General features: G+C 43.4%; 1 protein-coding gene across 1 annotated transcript in view; it reads left to right on the forward strand.

Annotated features, from left to right (window-relative positions):
- Nucleotides 1-17,473, forward strand: part of LOC136886212 (hemolymph lipopolysaccharide-binding protein-like) — a 28,940-nt gene extending 11,467 nt beyond the window's left edge. Inside the window, exons 3-6 of the mRNA XM_068230555.1 lie at nt 26-161; nt 1,920-2,120; nt 6,400-6,624; nt 17,299-17,473. Coding sequence (XP_068086656.1) covers nt 26-161; nt 1,920-2,120; nt 6,400-6,624; nt 17,299-17,444 — 708 coding nt within the window. The 3' untranslated portion in view covers nt 17,445-17,473. The remainder of the gene's footprint in view (nt 1-25; nt 162-1,919; nt 2,121-6,399; nt 6,625-17,298) is intronic.
- The last annotated feature ends 2,397 nt before the right edge of the window (nt 17,474-19,870 follow it).

The following is a 19,870-nucleotide window of genomic DNA, read 5'->3' on the forward strand; positions in this document are numbered from 1 at the left end:
CTTAAGAGTTCAATATTCGTTACAGGTTGATACGCGGCGATTGACGTTGACGGAGAACCAATGGGAATTAGCCGTGAATGTCCACCAAGAAAGAAGATCATGTGATAGCAGTGAAGTTGAGCAGCTTGTTTCGGTGACTTCTGTACATCCACCAGTACACGGTAAGACCTGATCGTTGCCATAGAACTCTCATTCACACTCGGTGTTCCTTACCCCAAAGAAGTAGGACTGCAGTGTTTGTGGGCGGTATCTCCTCCGTGTCCAGGGGCAATCAGCTAGGGAACGTGCCTGCGTCAGTCTCCTCCCTATTCGATATTGTCTACGGGACTAGGCGTTCTGAAATGCTTGAGAGGATTGGAATTACAGGGAACGAAGAGTAACACAAACTGCAGAGGTCAGCGAGCGAGGCAGGTGCGTGGTCTGCCTCTCCTTCAGTTAAATGTGTATATAGAGCAGGCAATATTGGATATGGAGGAACGTCATTGTTGGAGGATGTCAAGGGCAGTGGAATGTAGTAGATAAGGTCAGGTGAAGCACGTGACTAGGAAATGCACTCATAAAGGAAGTGGAGGAATTTGGGTGGCTAGGAAGTAACATAACGAATGAAAGGAGAAACTATCCGTTCATTTACCGAAGAAGAATATTTGCTAAAGGAAGCCATCTTGTAAATGAAACATTCTACTCACCATAAATATAAAATTCAGGCCGTCGTTTGTCGAAGTATTTGTCTGTAACGTTAGAGTCATACTAAGTAGAGAAATAGAGTAGAGGCCTTTGAAATGTGGTGTTACAGAAGAATGCTTTTGGTCATAATGGGAACTCGCGTCCTTTTCCGAGGTTATGCAGTTCTTTCCAGCAGCACTCCTAATCGAGGTGATCATATTTAACTACCTACCTGCAGTCCTGCCAACATTACATTTCTCAAAGTAGTGGGAAAAAGCGTAGACCACGTGCTTTGCAAGTAATTGTGCTAACCGTTACTGTACGGAGTTTAAGGTGAGATTGGACGATCATAGCCCAAACAAAGAGCAGGTGACGGGAGGGAGATATGGGATAAGTATGAAAAAGTGTTCAGGCTGCTGACGGAGAACAGGAACAATTTACCAGATATTGTATAAGGAATTGTTTCATGGTTGAGAAGTGACGTAATGGATGCGAAGATTCTTCCAAAACTGGAGTGTTTATTGTACAGATGAGATAAAATCGATAGCTGGGTGAGTATTTATACCGGCGGAAGAAGTATTTTTATGGTATGGAAAAGCTAAAGATGATAATGTTTAGAACTTAATGTTTTCTAGGTATAGGGCTCATCTCTTTGCGGTGTACAGTTACGGATGAATTGATGCAGACGCGGAAATATTTCACTAGGTAATCAGCGATGTGGGAAGCGTGGCATCAGTAGGCAATTTAGATCTGGCTGTCAAACTGAGTTTCCTTCTGGAATGAATGCCATGTCTGTAGGAGATCTAAATTATATCAAGTCCGTTGCTGTATGACTCTGCTTTGAAAATACAGTAATAATATAATGTGTCAACAACTTATCTTTATTTGTCATCAAATCAAAATTAACCTCCTCCTTCTTAAACTCATGATTGTGTTCAAAAGGACCTAAGTAAGGAATCTAACCTTTCTTCACTTTCATGAATGATACAACAAACCATATACACCTTTCTGGAGCGGAATTATCATGATGAGTAGTGTTTCAACTGGACAAAATAGAATCATTACAAGTAAGAGACACACGCACTATTTTAATAATCTTGGTACAGGCGATTTTTTTAACATAACCATAATCTGAAGTAGGCCTTGTCGCAGACCGTAAAATGATTCCATACGGATTTTATTTGCATAGTTTGCGATAGATTTTCAGGATTATTATTTATCAGAAATTGCATTTTTCATGCGTATTTTTGTTCCAGTTACTTCGACGTCTCAATATATGAAGCCAGTCACACCTGCAACTACTACACCAGATACCACCACTGCACCGACTGCTACTACTCCACCGACTACTACTATTACCACTGCCCCAACTACTACGACACCAACTAGTACTACTACACCAACTACTACTACTACAGCTACTACTACTACGAAACCAAGGTCCTGTCCTCATTCAGGTGAGTGATAAACCCTCAAGATGTTAATCAGATTATCTATGAGTTGTGTACGAGAGACGAACGTACATGTGTTTCTTGGAAATTTGGATCTAGTTTGTTCAGACATAAAAGTAAAGCTCTTAATCGTTGTATTCCACGTTCCACAGATAAAGTACTCACCCTGCAGTTACTGTGTAGGTGTTTGCTTGGAGCAGCAGTCTGCAGAGCGAGTGCACGAGTAGAGAGAATATGAGAAATGAGAGCGTCTTAGGTCCGAAGTGAAGGCGGGACCCGGTGAGAGTTCCACATATCGCAGCGTACGGCACAGCGGCCCCACACGCGAGCCGATGATACTATCACGTAGAGGTTGTGGGTTCGACATCCCCCAAGGTGATTCCGTGGCTTCTCAGTTTTGCATGAGACAAATATCTGGATGTGCACATTTAGTAAGGCACCTTCCCGTTTATGGCTCTTTCCTACGGCACGCAGTCATAATATTATTATCTAAGATTGATTCACGATTTTGGGCAGGAAAGCAACTGGAAACTACTTCAATAAAACTACCAGGAATCCATACTTACCTTTTGTTTCCAGGTGAATTGCAATACGTACAAAATTTAGCAACCATCCTTAGTTATTGCTGAACTCCGCAGGACTCTCAGAGAAAGGCTCGTCTCCCTCCTCAACTTGTTCGGGGCGCTCTTGAGAGCTGCGAACAGTACACATTAGGATTGTAACCGTTCCTCGAATGGAGAATTCCACTTGTAGGGGTTTTTGACTGAAATAGGAAACAAAACCCCTGGGGGATCTCCTGGAGAGAACGGATATCAGAACCACAGATTTAAAATTATCACTTAGTTTACAAAAAAAGCTTTATCATTGATATTTTTTCACATGAATAATTGAATAGCAAATACGTCGAAAGCCTTACAACACCATCTGAAAACAAGTCGTCTTATATGTCTGACAAAAAACAGAGGATAATATTTTTACATGAAACGTTGCCAGGTTAAGTTTAATTTAATGACTTGCAATTTATCGAAACTTGCGCTGCATAAATTTTACATTTGATAATTTTAGTTGGAGGCACAGCCTCTGTTATAACGAGAGAGAGAAAAACTGGTAAAATGCCAATAGCAGTTAATTAAAGAAAAAGTTTAACATTGATAAATACACCAAAGGCAGGAGGTAGCAAAGTGCCCTTTTGGTAGATTCGCTGACTAAATAATATTAACATTAAGAAAAACTCTGAAGGGCACCGCCTTCATCAAAATGACAGAGTAAGACTATAAAATTGGGCGAGGTGCCATAACAGTTACTTTATTGATTGCTTTTGTGATTAAACATATGTACTAAATAAACAATATTTCGAGTTAAAGTAAATACATACTAACCCTAGGAAAGAATTATACTAGTGATATAACTTCAAAATAATAGCCGGTATATATGCGTGTTCGTTTGGCTGAGATTCTAAAACTTTGATCGTGTTTTTCTCAGAACATCATTTTCTGACTTAAGTCGTATGTGACGATTTGATCGAAACTTGTAATTGCTACAACTTCTCTTTCACCATACATTTCAGTGAACATAACGTCAACGCGGATAACTGTTTATGTCTCCCTAAAGAGAATTAGTCCTTTTGAAGACCCTAAAGTCACATGCACCCTCTCACAGAACCCTGAATGGTTACACACCAGTGACGCATGTCACGCCATGTTTCAATTTTAATTACACAAACATAAAGATGATCAATATTACGTATGAAAAGAATAATTATCAAGACATTTTTCTGAAATATTAAATCAAGAGACACGTGAATCTTGTGAATTTTTTTGTATATAAAACTTGCTGAAGTTTGAATTATAGATCATCCCTCTGTCAGTTATTCCATTCTTCCCTCGCGTTTCCTTGGGCACGTGGAGAACATGTGGAAGCTCTTTATAGACCTTGAGGCAGACAGTGGTCAAGCAGAAGTTCTCCATTTATCTCTTGCGCTCGGTAACTCTCATTACTTTACTTGGTACAACTGCGGATGCCTTTCCGATGAGTGGCACAATATGTGCGGGTTTAGGGCATTCTAAGACGACATGACCTGGCCTTTGTTTTCTTTCACAGTATTATTATAATTCGGTCTGAGAACGGCGGTTCTTCCCCAGTGTGGATGCCGTTGATCAGTGCTGATGTTCTCAGTTTTACTGACTGTCATATGTGCTCCTGTTTTGTGTAAGTGCTCGTTTATTCTACACTAATGTATAACATGGGCCTCGCAGGCCAACACAAAACAGCTGCATTTTGTGACTAATCAAGGCGTAATGAGATAGAAACACTCATAAATGCAGTGTTGCCAACCGCTGAGATTTAACTTTTAAAATATTGTAAAATAATGCCTCGTGTAATTTAACCAAAAGTTGTACAAATGATGAAGTAATGTGTCGTTCACTTTTAAGAAATCCAATGTAGACCACATTCTAGTGGTTCTATTGCTCGCAACTATTGGAAATACTGTACATATTAGAAACTTTGCAGTTGGAGAAAAGCCCCCTCTAATGAGTTATTAATGTAGATTTAGGCGGCTCCAGATTTATTAATAGTGAGCAAATGGAGGTGGCAACAAAACAGGGGAAATGCAACTAAATTCAAGAGGAAGTCATTAATACATAGTGCGTCTTGCGTTATGTCTTACTGCGCTTGAAGACAGTGCCGCATGTTTCGTACACATAACCGATCATCTTCAGGTAGCCATTTAGAGCAGTGGGAGAAGGCTGTCCGAGGAAAGGACACAAATCCGACTCATAATTTGTTTGTATCTGTGATATCAATTTTTTGCATTGCTTCTTGATGAAAGTAAAGTAATTTACGGAGATCGATGAAATTTCTCCCGAGGACAGTTAGGAAACGTAACTCTCGAGAGAAGAGGCAGTCCACGCGGACTGATGTCACTATAAAAATCCCGAATCTGAACATAAGTCAACAAGAATAGGAAATAATTATATTATATACAATGTTAAAGAAATATCAACTGAAAGTTAAGAACGGAATGCATTGCCTTGGATTCTCTTCTTTTAAAACAAAATCTCCCACTGGTTTTCGGCACCGCTTAATCATCACGACTTACCACCACTTTGCCTCTCATTTGAGTGAAGGGCCTTAAATGATCGTGCTACTGCTGCCATAGTGCAATGTTTGAGTGGGAGAAGGAGCATGGACGTTGATATTACACGAGCTAAAGCTTACAGAAGGAAGTATGTTTAACTCTGAATCATTTCTGGAGCTGGATCGTTCGGAGTATTTTCGAGATGATTTAGCTGTCTTGGAAAGAGCCATCTCTCTTCGTATTCCGGAGATGTGAAATATGAATAATCAACAACATCACCGTCGTATTTCCTGTACTTCGTCATGGATACTTAAATATGTGTGGCGCGTCTGAAAGTGCCCAAAGCAATGCATCCTGGACTGAACTTCACCCCTGTTGATATAATTGCAAACATTCTAATTCATATCATCATACAATTAGAGCAGGCGTGTGTAGGAATCATTGGTTTCAAGTCACATGGTAGCCAGTAGAATAAAACGTTATGGATATCGTTAGGAATATCCGGCAACATAAAGAATCTAATATGCCCAATTTCCAATCCAAGTTACTCAGCTGAAAACTGGGCACTTTCAGGCGCGCCACACATATTTAAGTATTCATGACCAAGTACAGGAAATACGACGGTGATGTTGTTGATTATTCATTTTTCACATCTCCGGAATACGAAGAGAGCTGGCTGTTTCCAAGACAGCTAAATCATCTCGAAAATACTCCAAACGGTCCAGCTCCTGAAATGAGCTGCACACATCAGTTTATCACGTAGATAGAAGCACTGGTCCGCCTGCTGGGCAAGATGCTTAAGGCGTCCCGTTGGTCGAAACAATTTTCACCATCACAATGTTGGCCAGCCGGGTGGGAGAGGTGCTGGTGCATTGCGTACAAAAGCTTGGATTCATTACAAACCTCACCACATTGCTCACTTAGAGCGAGGGCGAAGTTGAGCCTTGAGCAAATCGCTTGCTGCTTTATGACCGAAGTAGGCTGCATGTCGGCACCGCGTTTAACCCTCTCCTTTTCCGCTATCGTACCTCACGTCCTTCACTTCAGTTCATTATCTCCTCTTCTGTACGCTATGGTGTCTCCTGCCCATGTCATGCATCAATGAGTAGGACAAATAATGAAGGATCGTCATTTTCACACGTAGGATAGTCTAAAATCTAAAAGTGTGAACTAACTATTTAAATGTGATGTTCTAACTGCCCACAGGTTACCAACTGTTTGAAGGTTTCAACTGTTATAAGACGTACCGTGAAGAAAAGAGTTGGAGTGACGCCAGGGAGCAGTGCAAGAGAGACGGAGGCGATCTCATGGTATTGGAAAGTGAACGGGAGAGAAGCGAGGTGTTCCCTACAATGTACAAGAGTTGTAGGTGGAGCCCCTGGATGGGAGTTTACAAGCCCGAAGGTGAAGATCGTTGGGTGTCTGTGAAAGGTGAGTTCTCTCTAGCTCTCTTCTCCTCATGAATTACCGAATGTCGGACGGAAGACATTTGTCATATTAAACAACAGAAGCCGACATTTAGCTGTAGTTAGCGATGTCACTGGCTGATGAGCACACCGTATTGCCTATAATCAGGGGAGGAATGAAGAAGTCCTGCCCTCAGTAGCCCAGGCTTTCTGAGCCCAACTTGGCAGGTTCGATCCTCGCTCAGTTCGGTGGTATGTCAGTCTCGTGTCGGTAGATTTACTGGCACATAAAATAAACCCTGATGGATAAAATCCCGGCACGTCGGCATCTCCCAAAACATACGAATGTAGTTACTGGAACATAACATGAATAATACTAGTTATGTCTAAATGAAGGGAAAGGCCCGTAAAGTGAGGGTATGAAGACATTCATCTGTCGGATGGACACGTTAATCCTTGAGCAGACCTCTCGGTGTTCTTTGACAGGAGTAGACTATGTGCCGTACTAAGACGTGCAGGTTTATCACGGACGTCAACTAGAGAGTAGGACACACTGGGGTCGTGATAGGGACATCATCATTATAGACTGCTGTACCCTCGTTTGGTTCCACACCTCTTGTCTTTAAATAATTAGAAACTGAGTCCTGGTCTCCTCTATTGCTCTTACCCTCGATGGCTGACTCCGTTATTCTCGCAGGTAACCCACCATCCTCCATTCACCTCACGCGACACCAACACCGGAGTACCGCTTCATCAATGGAGCTTATGCATCACTTAGCATTTATCTTCTCATTCTGGGTACCTTCCTGTCATTGTTCCCACCCGGTGTTTCTAGACTTCATTCTCGCTATTGCAATGTATATTACAACTAACGTATGGACGAGATATCCAGAGTCCCCGAGCTTGCACTCCCACACAGCGAAGTTTTCCTGAAAACAGACCGTTCCATCCCAGAGCTCACTGCATTAATTTTGCTGCACCTTGCTTCCTGGCAGAAGTTCCAGTTTTGTATCTCCGACCTGACATTCAGTTCTCGGAACTTTCTTCCCCACTGACATGACTTTACTCTTGGTAATTAAAAAAAAGCAAAGACATCTCCGTACAGGCCACGAAGGCCCTGGGAGTGGTGGAAGGTAAAGGCTTCCACTATTCGTAACCTCGGCACTTGATGGGGTAGAGTTGTTAGCTCTACGCCCGGCCGCCTTTGCCCCCAAGAATTAACCTGGTACTCATTTTTCGTGTAGGATGAGTGAACCTCAGGGCCATATACACCTCCGGAAGAGGAAATCTAATTTCCTAAAATTTAAGACTTTCTGACGGGAATTCGAACCCAAGTCCTTCCGGGTGAACCGAGTACGCCTTTACCGCCTTGGCCAGGGAGCCCCTTTATTCTTGGTAATGCCAATATTAATGTCGGACTCACTGCACCTATTTTATTTTCCAAGAAATTAGACTGCAGGCTTTCAGCTCTGTCTGCCATTAACACCAAAATGCTTACGACATTTCAGCATCCCTGGCGCTTTATACCTTCCAGTAGATGATCCTTGTAAACTATGAACAACAACATTGAAGATTGCAGCCATATCCCACCCCTGTAAGTACCTTGAATCAAGAACTCGTTCTACCATCAACTTTCAATGTCAACATAAGTGAGTTTTATTGCTCCCAATAATCTAGGCTTAATCCTATATTCTCCCAGTGTGGCTGACATCCTTCCCTGAAGTACTCTGTCATATGCCTTCTCTAGATCTACGAAACATAAACACAACCTGCTATTCATATCATAGCACTTTTTACTTATGTGACGAATACTGAAGACCTGACCATGAAAACCCCTCTGAGGTCTGAAACCACACTGGTCTCATCCAACACAGTATAAGACATTTATTGGTTTCTCCCTCCAAAAATACTAGTGAATACCTTGCCCGGTGCACGAAGGAATCACCATCATCAGTGTCGTTGAAGTACCTTGAAGGTTCTAGCAGTCCTCTTGCTTACAAATAGGTGCAATTACTGCTTTCGTCAAATCAGAAGGACCTTTACTAACTTTCCAGGCTCATCTTATTACTCTGTGAGCTTGGTTGTTCGCGACGTCAAGATGAATATTTCCTCTTCTATTCCTTCCACCTGTACCGTACTATGAGTTCACCAGATTAACTCAGAACATTATTTTTTTCCCTTTTTCCCTCCGTACCCCACACACCGCCCATCCCTTTTCAACACTTGTTAAAAGCATTTGATTTTCTCCTATCCCTTCCTCATAATCTCCACTTACCGAAATATCATTATTTCCTAACTCTTCCTAACTCGCCCATTTCTACTTTACTTGTTATTTTTCCCCATTACTGTGGGTCGATAGATTAATATCGAATAACTTTTCTGTCACCTCTTTGCTTCCAAAGAATCCTGCACTGTCAAAACGAATTGGAAATCCTTTACTCCCGGAGGCTTGCTTAAAATATTCTCAGCTCGGTAAATTATGTGAAGCAGGCTGCTAATCTACTTACACATAGTCCAAGTGAATGTCTCTCCTCTGACAGGTTAGCGACCTACGGTTGATTCTATAGTCTTCGCCTCTTGAGCACAAGGAGGGCCATTACTCAGAATATGTCCGAGGTGCCCAATACTAGTCCCGACTCAAGGAGGACCATGACTCAGAATATTGCCGAGGTGCCCAATACTACTCCCGACTCAAGGAGGGCCATGACTCAGAATATGGCCGAGGTGCCCAATACTACTCCCGACTCAAGGAGGGCCATGACTCAGAATATGGCCGAGGTGCCCAATACTACTCCCGACTCAAGGAGGGCCATGACTCAGAATATGGTCGAGGTGCCCAATACTACTCCCGACTCAAGGAGGGCCATGACTCAGAATATGTCCGAGGTGCTCAATACTACTCCCGACTCAAGGAGGGCCATCACTCAGAATATGTCCGAGGTGCCCAATACTACTCCCGACTCAAGGAGGGCCATCACTCAGAATATGTCCGAGGTGCCCAATACTACTCCCGACTCAAGGAGGACCATGACTCAGAATATGGTCGAGGTGCCCAATACTACTCCCGACTCAAGGAGGGCCATGACTCAGAATATGTCCGAGGTGCTCAATACTACTCCCGACTCAAGGAGGACCATGACTCAGAATATGGTCGAGGTGCCCAATACTACTCCCGACTCAAGGAGGGCCATCACTCAGAATATGTCCGAGGTGCCCAACATTACTCCCGACTCAAGGAGGACCATGACTCAGAATATGGTCGAGGTGCCCAATACTACTCCCGACTCAAGGAGGACCATGACTCAGAATATGTCCGAGGTGCTCAATACTACTCCCGACTCAAGGAGGACCATGACTCAGAATATGTCCGAGGTGCCCAATACTACTCCCGACTCAAGGAGGGCCATGACTCAGAATATGGCCGAGGTGCCCAATACTACTCCCGACTCAAGGAGGACCATGACTCAGAATATGTCCGAGGTGCTCAATATTACACCCGACTCAAGGAGGGCCATCACTCAGAATATGGTCGAGGTGCTCAATACTACTCCCGACTCAAGGAGGACCATCACTCATAATATGTCCGAGGTGCCCAATACTACTCCCGACTCAAGGAGGGCCATGACTCAGAATATGTCCGAGGTGCCCAATACTACTCCCGACTCAAGGAGGGCCATCACTCAGAATATGGTCGAGGTGCTCAATACTACTCCCGACTCAAGGAGGACCATCACTCATAATATGTCCGAGGTGCTCAACATTACTCCCGACTCAAGGAGGACCATGACTCAGAATATGGTCGAGGTGCCCAATACTACTCCCGACTCAAGGAGGACCATGACTCAGAATATGTCCGAGGTGCTCAATACTACTCCCGACTCAAGGAGGGCCATCACTCAGAATATGTCCGAGGTGCCCAATACTACTCCCGACTCAAGGAGGACCATGACTCAGAATATGTCCGAGGTGCTCAATATTACACCCGACTCAAGGAGGGCCATCACTCAGAATATGGTCGAGGTGCCCAATACTACTCCCGACTCAAGGAGGACCATCACTCATAATATGTCCGAGGTGCTCAACATTACTCCCGACTCAAGGAGGACCATGACTCAGAATATGGTCGAGGTGCCCAATACTACTCCCGACTCAAGGAGGACCATGACTCAGAATATGTCCGAGGTGCTCAATACTACTCCCGACTCAAGGAGGGCCATCACTCAGAATATGTCCGAGGTGCCCAATACTACTCCCGACTCAAGGAGGACCATGACTCAGAATATGTCCGAGGTGCTCAATACTACTCCCGACTCAAGGAGGGCCATCACTCAGAATATGTCCGAGGTGCCCAATACTACTCCCGACTCAAGGAGGACCATGACTCAGAATATGGTCGAGGTGCCCAATACTACTCCCGACTCAAGGAGGACCATGACTCAGAATATGTCCGAGATGCCCAATACTACTCCCGACTCAAGGAGGACCATGACTCAGAATATGTCCGAGGTGCCCAATACTACTCCCGACTCAAGGAGGACCATGACTCAGAATATGGTCGAGGTGCCCAATACTACTCCCGACTCAAGGAGGACCATGACTCAGAATATGTCCGAGGTGCCCAACATTACTCCCGACTCAAGGAGGACCATCACTCAGAATATGTCCGAGGTGCCCAATACTACACCCGACTCTCAGTACCACTTACTCGTCCCCTCAGTCGTTGCCCATAGTTCAAGTACTAGGACATGACTGCAGTCACTCACACGACAACAGTACCCTGGGGTCATGGTTGGACACGAAACAGGTTCAACAACGAAGCAGCCGTCGAAAACGCCTTCGAAACTTTTCTCACCATGAGAAGGTCGATCACGTGGGAAACGGGTGCGAATACTCCTGCATCGCGTAGGGGAAGTGAATTGCATTTAATGATGCACATCCTATTTAATAAAAATTCCTCGTCATGGAGTTCTCGTTGTGAGAAATGTTACTACCAACTAGCAGGTACAGGGTGTTTCTTGATCACCAACACACTCATGGCGAGAAGAGGACCCACATGAGCGACGATAAGTATTACAGGTAAAGCTCGTAGACAAACAGCCCGAGTGAATAAGATTGTGTCTCTTCCTGTTTAAATGTACCGCCTGTCGTAATATTTTATTATTCTCTTTATAACCCTTCTTTTCACACACACTACCAATCACCAGCAGCTGTCAGCTACTCCGATCTCTATTTATAGCTGACGTCGTGTTTTACCGATTTCTTACTAAACATTTCCTTATTTTCTGCGAATCACTTGAAGTAATTCGTTAGGCAGGGCCCAGAAACATGCTTACAATATCCATATTTCAATTTGCACTACTAAAATGTACTTTTCGCTACTCGCTCAGATGGTCTCGAACACAATATCTTTATATATAACAAACGGTTTTGAACGATGAAGATCGTACGTAAATGCTGTCTCTGTTTCAGGATATATATCGCTGTGAATTAGCTAGAAGGATACGCGTACCAGCGTTATCACCTTGATTGATATTACTGAGCAGAGCCAGAGCGGGAATGTCTTTACTTTGACACGTGAAAATGTTGGAGGAGCCCTCACAGACTTTAAGAGTTCTAACAAGCAGCAAGCTACAACTTTTTAGATTGCCAGATTACCAGGTCTCATTTACATCAGAGCCAGAACTTCATATTCCTCCAAGATATTGATTTATCTCAGTCTCAAGTGCAGAAACGCAGTCCCGTGTTTTCTCGCAGACTTTCTCATTTCTGATCAGTAGAATGTGTGGCCTTGTTCTTACCGTTTGCACTCATAGACGATGATCAATTCCGTTGGTGATAAAACAGCACTTGTCTGGTCATCACATCCTCCTGAGACACACAGCCGGATGGCCTTCCTGATGTGGGGAGAGGTGTTCTCAATTGTGTGAGCTGAGAACTTTCTTGTTAGGACAAAGCGGAAACCATATTTTGAGAAGTACCGAATGCATCTCACAGTGGACACAGACCAAGTGTTCGTAAACCTCCGTTGGAAAACTACTTGGTGTGTTTTGTACTTGAGTTTTTCAAATTATTGATCTAAATAATGTAATCACATCTTCAGACCATTGCAATCAGACCTTGTAAATATATGGATCTTATTGTTCAGCAAATGTCTACAAAGCGGAAAATCTCCGAGGACTGGAGGAAATCCTGAATAAAGACATTATATAAAGGAAAGGACTAGGCGACAACTGAATCTCATACTGAGGGATTGCTCTAGATTATAATATCAGAAGGACAAACGAACTTCACTGACCATAAAATATAAGAGTATCAGTTTAGATTAAGAAGGAAACGATCACCTTCACAGGCTATAAAATGTCTACAAGAAGACATCTGGGCGGCTTAAGACACCCCAAAGGCAAATACTGTACAGTCTTCACATTCGACATATGGGACAGGAACAGTATGGACTCCATGACAGAAGACAAGGCAATTGTAAAACTCATAGGAAGCTCCTAACACAAAGCAATGTAGCGATAAACGACGGGATAAGTATGTCAAAAGAAATCCTTCAAACAAATTGAGTAATCGGTGTCGCTCAATATGTATGCTCATGACATGGTCCTAGGTTCGTAGACCGAAAATGACCTTAAAGAAGCCTTAAACAAACTGAACATTTGAGCTGAAAACAACAAATTCGTCATAAACCAGGAAAAAGTATACATATGGTTTTTCGAAGAGGGGCAGGTTACCGACCGAAGACAAGATGTTACTAGGAACAAATACTTAGGACTAACTCTAGAGACATCAGGAACGTCATACAGGATCCACATCAGGGAAAGAGCGATAAGAGCTATGACTCTGTTCAGCGCTAGAATAGTACCAATTATCACGTACGACTTGGAACTGATCTGGGAATTTCTAGAGACAATAGAAAAAGTAAAAGCGCGCTTCCTAAAATGAGCCCTCGCAATATCAAAAAAGCGCCTTCAAGGCTTGCAAGAGAAACTTCCTTCAATGAGGACTTGAGATGTCACTTAACCAGCCAAGAAAATAATTATTGACCCTCCGACGAGACAAGCGGACGAATGTAGAAGAGAATTTCTACTCTACAGATGCCATGATTGATAGAGGATGGACAAAAGGAAACCACAACGTGCGATCTGCACTGACAAGCCTTGCGATACGTGGATACCACCACAGAATATGCAAGAATACGAAATACCATGAACCCAACAAGGACTCTTCGTGTAGTTTGTGTGACAAATAATACTCCTCCTTTTGCAAGAATCGCAAGAGAAACCTACTATATTATACCAGAGAATAAACACCCACACTTCCCCATGTGCATTTCTATGCTCTTATTAATTAATTAATTAAAAGTGCCCACATGTCTCGTCGTGAAAGTATAATAGATACGTAGTGTTCCTAACTTCGTCGTAATCGCCAAGAACTCAATGGTGTCTCTCTCTACTCGCACGTGAACAGTAATTTACAAATTGAGATGCTAACACTTCAGAGACATATGAAAGTTGTGTGGCAATAACATCCATATCCTTGATAACGACTACGGAACCTCCTGAACCTCAGACCAAGTAGTGACATCGTCGATAGTAAGACGACCAAAGCCAACTTCGCTGTTCTAATAGTCTCTGCGATTTTATCCCGGAAATGTTTTCTTCTGAACAGATGACGTCTAGACGTGAACCGCGGTGTCTTCACTTGACCTCAGGTTAACTAATCGATACATATGTACTTGCTCTCTTCACCTTCACATCATCGACTCCCGAAGCAGTTTCTACTTTCTGGTGCGCTTGAATTTTCATATTTTTTGTGATATTTGAAGCCATCTCCTACCCGTTTCTTCTCAGTTATAATAAAAGAAAGTGCTCGAATTTGTTATGAATCTCACTGTGCTCCCTTTTCAGCTTCCTTATTGCAGCTACTACAATCTCCGTTGCTCTTTGAGTCTTCGACTTGCACGTTTCGCATCACTTTATTCCCTGCAGCCACCAACAAGTGCAGTCTGACACTATCACTCCACTGGGGGTGATATTGGCACTGTGCCTTTGAGTATTTCGTTCATCGCAATTATGATTCTCATCGCTTCACTTTGGCTGAATTTTGGGTGGTTCACTGGTTTGTATTGACTTTAGATATGTTCGTGTCTGTTATAAAATGTGTACTACGGGTGACAGATCGCGATGGGCATAGTTTCGTCAGTGGGCGTGCGCAATGAAAGTAGAAAAATTACAGATGGGAAGGAACCTCCTAGAAAACCATCGCATGAAGGAGTCTTGTTTATCTCTGATGTTACTCAGTGGAACACAGCATGGCACGTTACGATATCCAGGTGCTACCAGCACGCCGAGTGCTAGAGATCGGTGGCTGTGAGGATACCTTGGCCAGATCTTTCATGTATTAAATCCCTATTTTGTTTGTCATTCAGGGCGATATTGAAATAATGAGAATGTTTCCACAGTTATAGACAGACGCTCATTTCTGCGAAGTGATTGCCTCGTGTGATGATGTGCACAGCTACAACGGCACTTCTGTTGCCTTACACAAAGTTACTGAGGAAACGGCAATCATTGGCACCAGTTACACATTACAAGAACTCGAACTGTTAAGTGTTAAATACTATCTCTCAGTGAATGGATCATTTGCACTATGCAAGCCATGTTATCTCCATAGTATGTATTAAAGACTATTAACATACAGTACATACATACATTATCATTATAGACTGTTATGCCTTTCAGCGTTCAGTACTTCCAGGGGTAACGACTATCTGTCTTTTGTTTCATAAATACGTTAACATGTGTGGTTCTCATTTCCAATTACTTGTCGTACAGCACTAGTCGTTTATAATGTTGTGAGTTTCTGACAGCACGGCGCGATTCTTACTAAGTGGACATTTTAGGTCAACAGATGGATAAAAAGGCAGTGCCACATCTTTTTCAGACGACAGTGCTCCAGGCATAGTGGATTTGATCTTGGTTTGAGGAGCATCAGCATGTACTTCAACTTCTTCTCTGGCCTATTCAATCACTCGAACCACTGTGGTACGTTATACCGACAAGGCTTCATCGTTTCTGAGGCAGCTCGTTCATTATTTCATGTCGGCATTTGTTACTTATTACTATTTTCAGTTATTGGGTGGTGGTATGGTGGTGTTTGTATTTGATGAGGAACTAAAATTGGGCTGCCATCCACTAATGGAGCAAAAGAATGAAAAGGTCTGACACTTCGAGAGATGAAGGTATCGGCCTAAGAAAGGGAAGGGGGAGATGAAAGTCTCCTCAGGTATCAAAAATGTAATATCGCCGTGGTCGGACAAGAACGAGAGTTAACCAAAGATAGATGAACGTGAGGAGCCTGACAAAATTATGTGGAAGTAATGCCAGGACTCAGCTAACTTCAGCACGGTCACTAAGTCACGCTCCAAAATGAAGAGCTCTTGGGGCGCATTTTATTATCCTCTTACGATTGGCAGGGAATACCATGGATGTATTCTATGGTCCCTACCCACGGGGTCGTACTTATCGGGAAAATAAAACAACAATGTTGTCGCAACCTCAAAACACACGGATAAGAATTACGATACTTGAAAATGTTGAAAATATACCGAAAGCGATGAATGTGTCCTATAAGGGACGGACTATTTATTAATAGAATTGTAAGAATAAGTACATCAAATCAGAATAGAAATACCGCGGTGCGTAATGATAGGGAATACAATTCAATACAGAAGAGCGGAACAGAATGTGGAAATGCACGTAATAGAGTACAACTGGCAGCACACGGCGTATCGACATGAAGTACCAGCTTCGTAACATCAAAGTTATCGGATTGAAAACTGGAGCACGAGATAACATCCAAGACTTCTTTATAAATTTCCACAAAGTGCTTCAGCTGCCTGTGAAAAGCGTAGATAAAATTGACATCGCTCCAATTCGTGGATCTGTGAACATATTCCGATCTCATTTACACGGACCTGGTTGACTTCATGATAGCAATATGTAATACCAGTCTGACGAATCACTCACGTGGTAAGTTGTTGCCATCAATAGAAATTATTTTTAGAATAAGATTACTGGTGGCTTAACAGTGCAGTCAAGTAGAACATCAGTGAATATTGTTTTAATAGGAATGCCACTGGGAAACCATCCTCTATTAAAACAAATCAGAAGCGGTCCGACATTTCAAAAAATTGAAGGTACCGGAAAGATAGAGAAGCCCCACGACGGTCGTGATTATGAAAGACTCCCAAGGACGTCGGTGTCGGATTAGAACAAGTGTTGACCCAGAGAGGTCGCACAAGAAAGATAAGAGAGAGGAGCCTGACAAGAATTTAGTGGGGAAAATGCCAGGCTCAGCTAGAGGACCCGTGGTCGTCAAACCACGGTCTCAAGTGAGATCCAGTGGTTGACCTTTTAGTGTCCTCTTACGAGAAACAGGGGATACCGTGGATGCTCTTCTAACTCCCAAACCCTCTGGGGGTCCTGAAGGCTGAGGTTCCAATCCCGCTCTATACTGGGTTGATATTTTCATCCAGAAATGCGCGTGTTGTCAGGAAGTCCATGTGGCCGTAAATCTGAGGCGAAAACCAAAATGAGCCTGGGGTGTTCCAGTGACCTCGGAAATAACTGGAATAATCTGAAGAAAGATAAAGTGTTATGGATCGAGTGTACGACACTTGTGTCCTGTGTTTCAGGTGAGCCTGCACTCAGCAGTTGGTGGTATCCTGGTTACCCGAATAACATAGCTGGTAGGAAGTGCGCCCTTGCTGACGAGACAGGTCTGCTGTGGAACATCGATTGCGCAGAACGCCCGCCCTTCATCTGCGAGATCCCGCTGTGAACAGATCTCATGTACAGTGTTGATATATAATAAAGATACTTGTAAATTCGTCGTGACGTTTTTTCTCTGGTTTCAACACTCACTGCAGGGAAAGTTTACAGAACAACGAGGTCATCAGACGTGTGATGTTCTACCTTCCCTTAAAAACAACAAGGTCATCAGACATATAATGTTCTACGTCCGTTTAAAAACAATAAGGTCATCAGACATGTAATGTCCTACCTTCCCTCAAAAACAACAAGGTCATCAGATATGTAATGTTCTACCTTCCCTTAAAAACAACAAGGTCATCAGATAGGTAATGTTCTACCTTCCTTTAAAAACAACAAGGTCATCAGACATGTAATGTCCTACCTTCCCTCAAAAACAACAAGGTCATCAGATATGTAATGTTCTACCTTCCTTTAAAAACAACAAGGTCATCAGACATGTAATGTCCTACCTTCCCTCACAAACAACAAGGTCATCAGATATGTAATGTTCTACCTTCCTTTAAAAACAACATGGTCACCAGACACATGATGTTCTACCTTCCCTGAAATTCAGCAAGGTCATCAGACACGTAATGTTCAGCTTTCCCTCAAAAACAACAAAGTTATGAGACATGTAATGGGTTACCTTCTTTTGTAAAATACAAGGCCATCTGGCATATGTAGTGGGCATTGAGGTTTCACGCCATTGTTGATAGAAGTGTGCAACTGTGGTTTTCTCTACTGTCTCTCGACTCGTTCGACACTTTACTCAGGGACCGTCTTCATTCTGGAGCTCAAATGTAGAGCTGACAGTCTACGTACAGCGATTGAACGACTGCGAACAGAGCGGCATTCAGTAAAGATCTCCATGATTTTGAACGTAATACACGAACCGGAAAACGCATGAGGGACATGAAGTCCCCGCAATCCCCCCTGTTTTATGGTGAAAATACCACCAGGTACCGTTCTAAGACAATCCCAGGTAAAAATAAAACACGGCGACTAAGTGCTACTGCCGAGGAGCAGCCTCCTGAATTGTGATCCACGGCAGACCGTCACACACGTCAAGAAACCTCGCTCATCGAAGGCCCGCAAAAGTCTTCCATTATCCATCCCTACAGGCAGCTTTCAGAGGCCATTTGTTGGGCATAATCTTTACCTGGCTCGGCAATTGGAATCCCAGTGCCCTTACGCCATATGCTGTTGATCAGTCACTCAAATGGTTATGGATTTTGTACGGCCCAGGAGCCGCTTTGCTGCACTCCTCAAGTCCATCTCCATGAAGGGCGCCTGAGATGGTGTGCCACAACCTCGCGCTTTATGGCCAGAACTGAACATACCTGCCGAAAGTGACGGGAGATGGAGATGAGTAGGTGAATTGTGTACTCCGACGATACGCGGGAGTTCTGCCCACACTTGCGATGATGGAGTATGTGCCGTCACGGAAGACACATACTATACCTGCCATCTCGAATCCATAAATGGGCTTTAGGCCGTAGGTATTTAATTACTATATGTTTGGTCATCTGACTAATTGCGAGAGATGCCGGAGGAGGAAACACTTGTTGTTCTGCCGCAGTCGCAATTCCCAGCGTGGTTTTCAACAGACCCGCAATCACTTGGCGTTTGGAAAATTACGGCCAGTTTTCCCATGAGGTAGGCAGTGTTCCGGCACTTCGGACTGTCTTTGTTACCGCCATCCATTTGCTATGGGGATGTTATCCGCGTTTGCGTTACATTGAAGAGCTAGGCAAGGAATGCAACTGGAAAGTACTACAGTGTAACTGCGGGGGATCCAAGACGAATTACGTACTTCAGGTTTCAAGTCAAAAGTAGCACAACCTAAATTCAGCAAATTGCCTAATCATTTGCTTGCATCACTGAAATCTGCAGGACTCCCAAAGTGAGGGCTGGTGCTGTTCAATGATGAAAAAAGATGAAATAATTCTACTTTTCTACTTAAAACGAAGTTAGAACTGTTGGTCTTGTCGTTCCGTTTTCCTGCCACTTACTGAGTCAGTTGGTTCCATGGATCCTTGAGAAACCTGAGGAAGCCTTTCCTTGACCTTCAGGTAGACAGTGATCATGCGGGAGAATTATGTTTCCTTTTTGGGTTGATGTGGTTCGGCTTGAGTAAGCCGGTGCTGAGATTCAGAGTTCCGCTGACCGAACTCTCGCAATGTTCTCGTTAGAGGAATTTTGTACCGTCTTTTTGACATTGAACATTGCTGGGTTTAGGATGGTTCTCTATCAGTAAGCTGACAGACTTCCACTCTGCAGCTTTGCTACAGCCTCTTGAGCTTTTGCGGGGCAATGTACGTCTGACACTAAAAGGACACTCTTCAATTTTTATTGGCATAGCAATAGTCAAATGGCAGAATTAACGGCCTGGTTGGGTCACACCACCTGTGGGTGGAGGCGATTGATAACAACCAAGTTAAGTTCTGCCTTTCG

The sequence above is a fragment of the Anabrus simplex genome, chromosome X (genome assembly GCF_040414725.1).
Source record: "Anabrus simplex isolate iqAnaSimp1 chromosome X, ASM4041472v1, whole genome shotgun sequence".
NCBI classification, from domain to species: Eukaryota; Metazoa; Arthropoda; class Insecta; order Orthoptera; family Tettigoniidae; genus Anabrus; species Anabrus simplex.